Consider the following 13,475-nt stretch of genomic DNA (forward strand, 5'->3'; position numbering starts at 1 on the left):
TTTGGCAGAAAATTAAAGCCATATGTCTAAATAAGTTGTGTTCCAAATTTGAAATTGATATGAAAAAAATTGAAGTTACTATGCTATTTTGTTTAGGCGTTATACCACAAACAGCCACCGGGTGCCATCCAAACCCCATTGAATTTTTTTAATGCATTTTTCTGTCACAAATGTATAAATATCTCTCTCAGTTTTACTCCTATCACAGAATACCACCAAATATGGAATCTTGAGACTCAGATCTTTCCGATGATATGTATTTTGTCAAGATTATAAAAAGTAATGACCGTAATACATTTGGAATATGACACCTCCCACTAAGGGGGAGGAGCCCGCTAAAAGATTTTAAATGACAATTTCTATGGTAACACAATATCCGATTTCAAAATGGTTTTCACAGGATGAATTGTGAGGTTTTTAGCTTTCAAATGATATATAATATATGATGATTACTAAAACATGTAATAGGAAAAAAAGGAAACAAATAGAATTTTTGTGTCAAAGGTCAGAACTCCTGTTATGGTGTATATGTTTTGAGGTGCACTCTTGTCATAAATGAATATATTACTGCTCCTACATAATTTTTAACAACAACCAGTGGTAAAATATCTATTTAGGAGTCTTGGACCTTTCCAACGACATACAGTTTGTCATGATTAGATTAGAATTTAATTGTAATATATTGAAGTAAAGTTAGGCGACCCGTATACGGGACGGTGACAGTTAAGGGTTAAAGTGCCCCTATTATGCCTTTTCGAATTTTACCTTTCATGCAGTGTCATGTAGCAGTATGTGAACATAAACTTTCTATGAAGTTGTGAAGCCGAAAGTGCACGATATATAAAGTTATTGTCTATCAAAATAAAATAAAAATAGAAGAGTCAGCTGGCAATCGCCTAAACGAATCTGAAAGGGGCCGCTCACATATGGCGTCTTTTGCGCGCTCAAGTTCGTTATTTCAAATGGAGACGCGCGGTATGCGCGCTCATAATGGAAGCGACGCGGTCGCGATGCGACGCGCTTGTTTTTTCCAGGCGCGTCTGCGCCGCATCGAGATAAAAACATCTCAACTTTTCAGAATGCCGCAAGCGCACCGCAGGTCATGTGACAAGAACCAACCAATCAGCTTCCTCACCTTTTCCGTTACTTTGAAATCTCAGCAGCGTTTTTTAAGTATGGGGTGCACCCAAACACTGCGGCGTTTTTTACTGTTCTTAGTAAATACATCTTGTAACAGAGTTACAGCAAGTGTTTTTCGGTGTTGGAAATCCATTCCTGAAATTTCCTTGTTGTAACGGAGAGCGCAGCTGGTTGCTTAGCAACGACAGACGCCTCCGGAGCGCAACCGCTCGAGCGCTTTGGAAAAAAAGAGAAAGCGGCGCGCCTAGCGTTTTCCACGCGTTTTTAGGCGCGATATGTGAATGGTCCCTTAGGCCGTACGTCACGAAGTAATACATTTGCATAATGTCCGCCCATGGGCTGCACGCGGTAGACTAATCACAAAGGACTACACCATCTGACCAATCACAGCAGCGAGGGCTCACGGAAAGGAGGGGTTTAGAGAGACTGATTCTTTGAACTGCTTCGCACGAGTCGTTTAGGAATCATTTAGAAATGAGGTCAAATTAAAGCTATTTTTGAGAAAACTAAAGTGTTTTTTGACCTTGGATGCATGTTTTAAGAGACTCATAAAACAATATTAGCAACCTTAAAAATGGCATAATAGGGGCACTTTAAAGCTACCTGTCAGATAAATGCTTTTGTAGAGCAGAGCTAAGCTGTTAATCAGGAAAAAACAAAAACACTGCTCTGTCTCAAATGGATTTAGGAAAAAAGCTATTTCCGAAATGATTAAACATTCACTTTCATTTCATCAACTATGAAAATGTCAGGACTTTGTCATATTTTTTTTTACCTAATCAGGCCCTCAGCTATGTCAGGATGACTCGCTCACAATTTTGTCCAAACCAGCAGGTCATGTATGATGTCAGCGCAGTATACCCGGTTACATCTTGGGCCGGGAGCTCTGACCTCCGTTACCGGCGGGTTGCATCATGCTGCGCCGGAGAGGTGATGCAAGAGTCCGGCGCTGTGTGTTCACGTACACCACGCCCCCCGGCGCCGTTTCCTGCTTTCAGACTCTACAGGCGCAATGAAGTCATAAAGCACAAACCCTCCGAGACTTTCCATCAGCATTACTGGGTTAAACCTGTGACTTCTGAACATTTACATTCTTCATATGAAGGTGAGTTCATTTATGTGACCGAGTCATTCTTATGTCCGTGTCGGTGAGCCGAGCCGAGTCTAGTCTGTTTGTATACGGCTCACGGATAAAGTTTACAGTCGATGCTCTACCTGAGCTATCATTTGATGTGATCGTTAAAGTCTTCATATTGCCGGTAAAGGTCCATTTGAGCCAGCGATGTTCATTTAAGTAGCTGTCCAGTTGTTCAAGTGAGTGTATCTGTTCATGTCAAACGTTTCGCGTTAACAACTCACTGATTCATTGAACCAAGAGTCATTTCCTTTGGACAACCGATAAATGAGTTGATAACAGAATTTGGGGTGAACAGTTTTACTTAAAATGAATAATTTTTAATAAAAAAATATTATTATTAAAATAAAATATATTAAATATGTACATTACTTGATTGCATGACTTTTTTTTTTTAATCAATGTATAAAAAACCTCTTGATTTTAACAAACCGTATAATGACGTTAAGAACTGCTGAATGGTTTTTAAACATGTTATACTGGACTGATAGCTTGGTGCCAGTTATATGATAATGCATTGCACAATAATATCACTCTGGTAAGGTTCATATTTTTCCAAAACTATTCAAGTGGACAACAGAGGGCTTTATATTTTCAGTATCTTTATTAGTCTCTATTGTCACCCTTTCTTTTTCTCAGGAGGAAGCAGGAGTTGACCTACCCCAGGCGTTGCCCACTGGGCCCAGTGCCTTTATCCCAATTGAAGAGGTGTGTGTGTGTTGTTTTATTACATACCCGTTTGTGGAATTTGTCTTTACATCCAATGAATGCAGTAGGTTTGTGTCTATGTGAAAAGCTACTAATTACATTTTAAAAACGTGAGAAATAAATAAGTTTGGAATAGAAATGAAATGCTTTATTTTTCCTGCATGTCATGTGACCATAAACTGACATAAGAGGACTGGGAACTTGCAAATGCTTTTTTAAATTATGGAAATATTAACTTAAAACCCAGGGGCTATTTCAGGTAAATATTTTAGGTAAAAGAGGTTTGGCTGACAGAAAGGTTTGGGAGATCAAGGCGCATTAGCACACTGTCTGAAACACTGTTTACACAGAAGTCACTTTCAAATTAGCTTTTTGTTAGTGCGGGAAATTTACATGAGCATCTTAAACATGAGCAAAATCTGTGTGGAGAACGTGCAGATTTCTATTAGGGCTGTGCAATTAATCACATGCGATTGTCATTCGCATCTCGTCACTAAAGCCGGTTCTGTGGTTTGTTGTAAATTTCCTTCACGTGCTTTTAGATGGAGTGGCGTTTAATACACAGAGCCGTAGATCACCGACAAGCTACGCTATATCGTGTTCATAATCACAGACATTGCGTAGCTTGTCAATGAACTACGGATCTGTGTATTAAATGCCGCTCCATCTGAAAGCACGTTATGAAGATTTACTACTAATCACAGAACCGGCTTTAGTGCTGAGATGCGAATGACAATCGCATGTGATTAATTGCACAGTCCTAATTTCTATTGACATGCCTGGCTTTTGCCTGCAAAATTTCACTTAGCAACAGTAAATGTGACTGTATCTTTAGATGATAAATATAGTATTGTTGTCAGTGTTTACAGAACAAAACTGAGTTCTCTAAATATCTGTTTGTTTCAGATTGTGGAAGGGTCAGCACAGGAAGTGATGTCAGAGGCTCTGTTGTCAGAGGGACGTGCAGACCATATCAACATGATGATGGGGCTACATCCCACCTACCTGACATGTTTTCTGCGCACCCACAATGCTTTGCTCCAGCTGGATGGCCCTCTGCCTCTGTCATGGAGACATTTTATAATCATATTGGTAAGGGAAGAGACTTGGTACCTTTAGATTACAAGTTTTAAACACAATTGAGTATATGTTTATAATCTACACAACAGTAATTTTCTGTGTCTGTGCAGGCGTCTGCACGTCACCAGTGCTCGTACCTGGTGCAGCATCACAGCTCTGCTTTTCTGCTGGCTGGTGGAGATGAGTCCTGGCTTAGAGGACTTCACTGTGCACCACCCAAAATACAGCACCTGCAGACGCTCAACAAACTGCTTGCACACAGACCCTGGATCATCACCCAGGAACACATACAGGTAAAAAGCACAGATCATCAGTGTTGGGGAAGCTACTCTGAAACTGTCATTTCTAAGTGACTATTGGAAATTTGAAGTACAGTCAAGCAACACATTTTAAAAGGTATCCACCTTATTTTTCCCATAAGAGTGGGCACGGCCATTTGTAAAAAACAGCTTGTTTTGCTACTTGATATTGCAAACTGGTGTGTTTTAACATATTTTTTTAATGTATTATCGTAATTATAAACACAGTGGTTTGTAGTGCAAACATCCCTACAGCGGCTAATGAACTGAATTCTCGCACATTCAGAGAAAATGGCTTACTTCAGCATAGAAAAATAAAGTGGATATAGGTCTGCTACAAGTTGCTAACAAAAAGTTAGCTCCATTAGACAAACAATATCTTTATAAATTTAATTTCAGAAAATTAATTCTGCAATTAGGCATTTGTCTGCAACATAAACATCTGTATTAGGGTGACAGCCTTAAACCAAATTAAATATTTTAATTTTTATTTTACTTTTTAACATTTATCATACTTTTTAATGGTTTTGTTTAAAAAAAAAATAAGATTTGAGTTAGACTAAATCTGTGAATTATTGATTTTAATAATTAATTTGATCTGTGAATGGATTCACTAAAGTGAATTAAGTAAAGCTGCATGTACAAAAAACGAAGTTCAGTGATTTAGCATTTAAAAAAAAAAAGAAAATTATAAAAATATTATTTTGTTACTGGAAATGCCACACTATTTTGAACTAGAGCTATACTACTCAAAATGTAGTTATAATAGCTAGTAGAATTGCTACTATTATTATTATATTTTGATATGCATTTGTCATCTTATTCTTGTCAGTTCAAGGCTGTTTCCAAAAACTATGGTGTTCTGTTTGTGCCCAAAAAAAGAGTTGACTGCTTTGTACAATATGTTTATGTCTACTGTTATTGCTGTTATTTTATTTTTATTTTTGTGTGTGTGTGTTGTCCTTTGTTTGCTTGTGCTGTCTTTCTTGTTGTGAGTTCATCACAGTTTTAAGCTTTATAAGTTAATGCTCTGAGTGATTGTTCTGCATTGCATTTTACAGATTTCCATAAATCTGTTTAGATTTTTTTTAATGTTGGGTTTTCATACCATGTTTCTAAAACTCTGAATATTATGATAAAACACGAAGATGAAACTTAATGACTAAAGATTCATTTACATTTATAACAAAAAGATAAATACAGCTCATTATTTAAAACAAAATACATGTATTGTGCAGTCGACACTTTTTTTTTTTTTTTTTTGTACTGCTACTTATTTATAAAGAAACTTGTTCTTTGAAAAATCTTCTATATTCATAGGAGTTAGTTTGTCCTGGTGCTGAGGCTCGGTGGTCCCTGGCAGAACTGATTCAGGCTATTGTTTTGATGAGCCATGCCCACTCTCTGGCCTCATTTGTTTGGGGTTGTGGTGTTCTCCCAGAACCTGAGCAGTCAGGAGATGCGTCTCTCCAAATGTGTTCACCCACAGAGTCCTGTTGTGCCCGAGACAAGGCCAGAAATCAGCAAGAGGTAGTGAATTGTGTCTGATGTATTGATCATAATTAAAAGAGAATATTTAGTTTGTTTTGCTCAGGTAAATCTCTTTAATGTGTCTGTGCGCAGTGGACTGAGGCTGTGAACGAGGTTAAGCTCTTGATGGAGAAGATGATGATTGTTCAGCAGCAAGGTGAAGAGTTTACACAAGAAGACATGGTTACACGCTTTGAAAGAGAAAGGACTGAGTGTTTGCTGGAACCTGCTGATGGTATGAGCACACAAATGCATAATTCAATACACCCAGTGGCAGGGCTTCTCCTGGGTCAAAATAGTCTTCTGTTGTAGTTTCTGCACATGGTCATTCAGTTGATTAGTTACAGTACATCTCATAAATCACATTAAATATTATTACATTTGTGTTTGGCTGCCACTAAGTGAAATTTTAGGCTTTCCTAACCTAATTTTATGACATTGCATGCATTTTTTGCCCTAAGTTGAACTATTTAAATAACTTTTAATGGCTGTTTCACATCTTTTTTCACTGCCTGACCTGTGTCATATTTTATTATCCCTTACAGTACAGCGTTCTGTCCTTCCTGATTGTTTCTCACGGTTTGTTGTGGATGCAGATTTTACTTACCAGGATTTTAGTCCTAGAGGAGTGCAGGCACCCCCAACCATGAGAGCTCAGGTTGAATACTCTTGTATATTCTCAACAACATAACATTTATGCATAGAAGGCATTATTTTTGTTTAAGTATATAATATGCACTATATGTTGTTTTATCCGGTGTTATTTTAGTATTATACACACACTGTTTTCATATTTATATTCTGAATTATCTTCTAATTTTATATATTCACTTTAATGTTGGTTTAGCTTTTAGTAATTTTTATGTGTTTTTGTCTTTTTTTTTTTTTTTAGTTTTTGCTTGTTTTAAATTATTTTGATTTAGCTAAATATTTCTATTTTTTTTGTTGTTGTAGTCAAGTCAGCTTTATTGTCAATTCTTCCACATGTACAGCACATACATACAGAGAATTGAAATTGCATTACTCTCAGACCCTTGGTGCATACAGTTAACATTAAACACGTTCAGATACAGATAAATACAGTTTAAACATATGTACATACAACTATACAAATATACAAATGAGGATATTGTAGAAAAAAAATAAGAATTAGATCGATAAGTGGCATAAGGCGCATGGCAGATAGAGTGCAAAACCAGTTAAATAGAAACAACACTGTGTAGATATGTTTGTAGTGCAAAAGTCTTACGCCTTTTAATGTTCCCCTATTATGGATTTTTTAAAATTACCTTTCATGCAGTGTGTAACAGCTCTAAGGGAATGAAAACATCCTGCAAAGTTTTAAATCTGAAAGTGCACCATGTATAAAGTCATTAGGCTTGTTCGACCTCATGCGGCACCGCAAAGATCGGCTGCCGCCTGACAAAAGCAATGCATTCTGGTTAGAACATTTGTCCGACTTTGATCGGCGCTGCAGCCACCTTTCTTGACGTGTCCGCAAGTTGGCTTGGGCAGTGTTGCCAACTAATTTTCAGAGAAAGTTGATTTGTTGCTAAATGACGTTGTCATGCCATTGCGTGATCATGTCATTGTGTAATCATGACACAAAATTGGGACACAGCATCAAATCTCAGCAAAAAATATATTTTCTATGTTCATTTAGATCTGTTTGTAAAATATGCATAATATAATATTAAAATATAAATAACTGTATTTTTAATACATTGAATTATTGAACACTTACATATTTTTTAATGATTCAATTTATTTTTTTTAATAGCTAGTAAACTAGTAATACTATACATTCTCAACAATTATGCTTTAAAGGGGACCTATTATGCAAAAATAACTTTTATAAGATGTTTGAACAGTTGTATGGCTACAGTGTGTGAAAACAGCCAGCCTATAATGTTAAAAATCCACCAACTCATTTTTTTTTTATAAAACCAATAAATCATGAACAGTCAAATGAGCTGTTTCAGATTCTCCCTCTGTTCACGTCACCGAGGGGAAAAAGTCCTGCCCATTTGTGAAGCTCTCTGCCCTATTAGCATAAATAAAGCCCTGAGTGAGAAGCTGCGGTCCTCCATTACTGGAGATATATACAATGTCAGCGCAAAAGAGGCTTTATAAGTGTTGTGTTTTGGGATGCACTAATGAACATAGGGGTCGCCATAATCTCCCCCATCTGAGCTGAGGACACGCATTTGTTTTCCAAATTGCCTTTCTGAAAGAGCTTCTTGGCACTCTGTAAGGCTAATTGCTAAAGCTACCTTTGTCTCTGCCAGTTTTCACTGATGCTGCCTTCATGTGCTACCAGAATGATCATGAATAGGAATGTGGTAGTTAAAAGTTGCATATGAAAGCAATGCGAGTCGATCGCTTGAAGTTGTCAAGCTCATAATCAGAAGTGGGGCTTATAAAGTTTGTGATAGCATGACACCAGCTATGTTGTTATTTTTATCCCGCCTTGCTCCCCGTCTGTGTAATTCATAAACACAAATTTACTATGCACAGTATAATCAGAAGACTGACTTTGAAACGGAGTATGTTTTCTGTAAAGATAATGCTGATGTATGTTCAATTGTTCGTTTTTGTGATAAGTTTTATTTTAGCTAGAAATTTGATGCTATAAAAATGGGGCGTGTCGTTATGGTTGATTGGGTCTGCGAGAGTTTGATTCCGCTGCTCCACCTCAGGACACTACTGCGCAGACTCTGGCTCCAAACGAATCTCTACTGCGCAGACTCGGGCTCCAAATGATGTCATTTACTCACAATGGCAGTGGCCATAGTGAGATGCTTTGGCTTCAATTTTCTATAGTGGAGGAAGTGGAGACTGTCCATCCATCTTTTTTTACAGTCTATGATATATACGTAGATGCCTCATTATTGACTGTTTCTTTGGGTCGCTATACGTAAGCCGTCCGCCATATTGTAGTGGTCAACTTGAAGTCATTCACTATAGTAATCACTGAATATTTGAAAGATGCCACAATCCTGCACAGCTGATGGTCTGTGAACCCAACGGCTCTGTGACAGGCTAGTATAGTTCATCTCGTACAAGCCTATTGTCTCTGAAAAGAAAGAATCGACTCTGAATCATTGAAATGAGTCGTTTTTAAAACAAATCCCAAGCCGTTTCATGTTGATGTCAACATGAAATATTAGCATATTGCCTGCTCACCTGTTGGTCTTTTCACTTTGGTCTGAATGAAAATGCAAATTCATTCTTGGCCACTAGATGCCGCTTTTGGAGCTATAAAATAGCGGTTTCCCCGGTAACACTGTACACAAAGCAGCAAAAGCTGCTTTATCAGGCATTACAGGCATGATGAAATGAAAATGAGACCAATCACCGCAGATTAGCGTCACGCAAAGGAGGGGTTTGGAAAAATTAATTGTTGAGCAAGTAAGGTAAAAGTAAATGCATATGATAAGACAATGAAAGTTGACCTTGCATACATGTCAACCTACTGTTGGGGACTCCCAAAACCAAAATATGAACCTTTCATAACCCATAATAGGGGCACTTTAATGCTTCAACTTAATCCTCAAGGTAACATTTCAAATTTTTGTTTAGGTTTTCATTGTGATATTTATATTTTCAGCTTTATTTCAATTACCAAAAACTATTTTTAATAGTCTTAGCTAACACTAACAGCACTGGTTATATCACGATCTCAACATATGATTTTGTGCTTTCAGGACTATTCGTGGGAAGATCACGGTTTCTCTCTTATGAACAGGCTGTATGGAGAGATGGCACAGCTTCTGGATGAGAAATTTCAGGTGGTGTGTGCGCTCACGTATAACACCATGGCCATGCACTCGGACGTGGACACCTCCACGCTCCGCAAAGCCATCTGGAACTACATTCACTGCATCTATGGCATCAGGTCAGTCATTCATGCATCATAGTCATGAAACAACCTTAGAACGTTCAGCCATATGGGACAAAGAGCGGGTTAGGGTTATGTTTATATAAGAAGGAAAAGCAGTCCTTGTTATAATCATATTCATAGGCGGAAATCCCTATCTGAGGGTTGTGCCCCCCTAAAAATATGATTTAAAAACTGTGCTGTGTATTGTAAATAACAATGTTTTATAATTGTGTAAGTAGTAAAACAACACAAACGGGACAAAAATGTGTTAAGTTTAGAAACATTTTGAGTGTCCCCCTCTCTTGCCGCACGTCCGGTGAGAGAGAACAAAGCCAATAGTTGTGGAACTCCATGGCTGTCAAGGCTATTTTATTCACTTAAACATCTGATGAAGTGATTATTTTCTCTTTACACTATGGGGCCGTTGAATGCTTGAATCTGATTGGCTGACGAACGTTCTAAAGTGTGCAATTATTTTCAGGGAAATGCACGGCGAACGTATGTCCATATCACTTCGCCAAATGATTTGAGTTATTTCAAAGGTCCTTACAGCCTAAAACAGCAAAAGAACCAAAACGACACTGGCCAAACAAATAAATATAGTAAACAATAGGATAAAAACGACAGAACCTTTCCATGTTTTTGCCACAAAATTACGTTTTATTATGTATGGAAAGCACATGATTTATTTCTCCCTCACCCTGCTCTCTCTCCCTCACAGATGCACACACATACAGTTTGCACACACAACATACACGCTAATGTTGTTAGCACTACTCTGACGATTTTATCAGTAAGATCAACTTAAAAACTACATGACTTCTCACAAGCAAGGTAACAACAACGGCGTGGAGAAACTATAGCTATACTATACTAGTTATAACTAGTTTCACTATAACTAGAGACATTGCTGCCGAACACTTTTGAGACACAGACTCACAGAGGTAATCGCTCTCTTTCTCTCTAATAACTTAATTAATGACTATATGTCTGCTATCAACGTCTCAAACCTCCGTTACTAACGTTAGGTTTAAAATGACGTTTTGGAATTAGCAATGGATGAGATAAGGAAAGAGAGTAGAAAAACCGGACAAATGCCTTGAAACATATAATTTGATCGATGCTTTGAGGTGTGGTAACTATAGTATAAGCGGAATAATTGACTTCGGTCCGTTGAATTCTTAGAAAATAATGCACACCCGAGGTGGTAATGCGGCCACGACGCGAAGCGGAATTCAACTGCCCATCTCAATTATTCCCAGGGTCGCTGCTGGCCAAATGGGTACCCTAAGCAGAATTGTATTGTTGTCCCCCCTCTGTCAAATATTATGGAAGTAAAAAAAAAAGCATATAGGGATCAAAATAGAACTTTAATAAAAATATAAAAGTAAATAAATAAATTGTAATTAAATTACATTATTTACAAATTACAATTGTAGCTCTAGACAGTTACTTACGGCTATGATTTACAGTTGTCTGATTGATTTTATGGTCTCAAGCATTCAGAAATCACGCAAAAGAAAATTAAGCAGTTTTACTACGATAAAACCATAGTTAATTTGTTTAAGGGAAGTGGTGTGTGGCCAAGTACGGTGACCCATACTCAGAATTTGTGCTCTGCATTTAACCCATCCAAGTGTACACACAGTAATGAACATACACCCGGAGCAGTGGGCAGCCCGGGTGTATGTTTAAGGGTTTAAGGGTTGTGATGTCCACATGTTAGCTGTATTATTTGTGTCCCCTTCAAAAATTGCTCTTGAGAAATTTTTTGTTTATTGCCCCCCCAACTTTTAGACGAAATTTAAGCCCCTGATCATATTTAAAGACTGCACATTATGAGGGAAAAGGTAGATATAAAATGCATTACTTTTGGTGGTTAAAATTCTGAAATTGCTCTAATGTGAATCTAATGTGCACTGGCCATGTCATTGTTTGTCTACACAGGTATGATGATTACAATTATGGGGAAGTCAACCAGCTGTTGGAACGCAGTTTAAAAGTGTACGTTAAGACAGTGGCTTGTCACCCGGAGAAAACCACACCAAGAATGTACTTCTCTTTTTGGAGGCAGTTCCGCCACTCAGAAAAGGTGCAAGATATGTGATTTTTTTTTTTTTGTTTATGATTGAAGTGTGTTCATATTTTTACTTAATCTTTGTAAAAAATAAAAAACAATTCCAAGTAAAATATACTTATAAGTTCAAACTTTAAATTCTACAAGCTTAAATTGAGTACTAATATTGAATTTACTTTTTTTTTTTTTATTCTTGCCTGAACTAAATTATTTAATGTTGAAATTACATATGTTTTTCTGTAGTATTTACTTCACCACAAAATCATTTTTATCAGTGTATTTTGTTTATTGTAAAGCACTTTGAGAAGCTCTTTTAAAGGTGCGATAGAAAATTCAATTATTATTATTATATTTTAATAACTTGCATTTGCTTCAGCAATGGTATTGAATTATGCTTGCACTCTCTGTTTTCTGAATTGTTCAATTAATTTGCATTTTGGAGTAATACTTTAGTGGCCTCTAGTGGTTCTCTTTAGAATAAAAAAAAAAAAGGACCATAATGCCAGATTACAAACTCCTTTTAAATGTTGTAACATATGACCAAGTTTTAATTGTGGTTGCTTTGTTTGATAATGTTACGGTGAAATATGTTTAAGTTGAGGCTTCATAGCACTAATCACTATAATGATCTCTTTTTTTTTTGCTGAACCTCACAAGTGGATTCATCACTTAGGGGTAGTAAAAATTGCCTGTTTATTTCTTGTTTAAAATGTTTTTTTCTTTTTATCCAGGTCCATGTGAACCTGTTACTGATGGAGGCTCGACTGCAGGCTGCTTTACTTTATGCTCTCAGAGCAATTACACGCTACATGACCTAATATGTGCACAAGAGCATTAAAACAAGGGATGACCTGTATGCACTACTATGCTCTGATTGTAGCGTGTGTTAACACACAAATTGCACATAATCTCACTTTAAAAGCACGAAGGCTCAAGAGCAATTTAGTTTCATTTTCATTTCTTTGTAATATTTGTGGTTTATTTGGGCTGGTTGATCAGCTGCTACTGGATCATCATTGGATTGGGGAGGCAGCAAATTTTGCACGTGTGTCCTATGAGTAAACTGCCATTGTGGTCTTTCTCTTATCATACTGTGAATGTGTCTTTGCCCTGCTGCAGTATTGTGTTCTGTATGTTTGTGTGTTTTGATGAATGTTTATATGAGTTTGACACTAAAATTCTACCTTGCCTGTTTCTCTCTCAGATTGAGAGCTGATTTAATGTGGGGTAAAATGGATGAAAAAGCACATTTTCTTGTTGGTTATTTGTGCATTTTTATGTATAATAAAATATTTTACTATGATATTACTGTTTTGATTCATTTCTTTGGGTGAATTTTATTTTTTTAATGAAAATAAATAATTAAACCTTTGGGGAAGTCGTGGCCTAATGGTTAGAGAGTCGGACTCGTAATCGAAAGGTTGCGAGTTCGAGCCCCCGGCCGGCAGGAATTGTAGGTGGGGGGAGGGAACGTCCAGCGCTCTCTCCACCCTCAATACCACGACTGAGGTGCCCTTGAGCAAGGCACCGAACCCCCAACTGCTCCCCGGGCGCCACTTGTGTGTGTGCGTGTGTGCGTGTGTGTGTGTGTGTGTGTGTGTGTGTGTGTGTGTGTGTGCGCGC

At 37.4% G+C, this 13,475-nt stretch overlaps 1 protein-coding gene across 3 annotated transcripts; it reads left to right on the forward strand.

The window, feature by feature from the left end:
• The first annotated feature begins 2,120 nt into the window (after positions 1–2,120).
• LOC306846945 (sestrin-2-like) lies at positions 2,121–13,156 on the forward strand. 3 transcript variants are annotated; one of them, XR_013782124.1, is made up of 11 exons: positions 2,121–2,245; positions 2,915–2,983; positions 3,890–4,075; positions 4,174–4,356; positions 5,683–5,892; positions 5,986–6,127; positions 6,438–6,550; positions 9,600–9,790; positions 11,573–11,625; positions 11,723–11,867; positions 12,584–13,156. XR_013782124.1 is itself a non-coding variant. In XM_079380658.1 (10 exons), exons 1-10 carry the CDS (start codon positions 2,240–2,242, stop codon positions 12,668–12,670), a joined length of 1,332 nt encoding a protein of 443 aa, XP_079236784.1. In that variant the 5' UTR covers positions 2,121–2,239; the 3' UTR covers positions 12,671–13,156. The 3 variants fall into 3 exon arrangements, 2 of the variants coding, with proteins under 2 accessions (XP_079236784.1, XP_079236785.1); XM_079380658.1 differs by lacking the exon at positions 11,573–11,625; XM_079380659.1 differs by lacking the exon at positions 11,573–11,625 and having other exon boundaries at positions 2,125–2,245; positions 5,986–6,049; positions 12,584–13,155.
• Positions 13,157–13,475: the final 319 nt, after the last annotated feature.

Source organism: Barbus barbus, assembly GCF_936440315.1.
Source record: "Barbus barbus genome assembly, chromosome: 27".
NCBI lineage: Eukaryota > Metazoa > Chordata > Actinopteri > Cypriniformes > Cyprinidae > Barbus > Barbus barbus.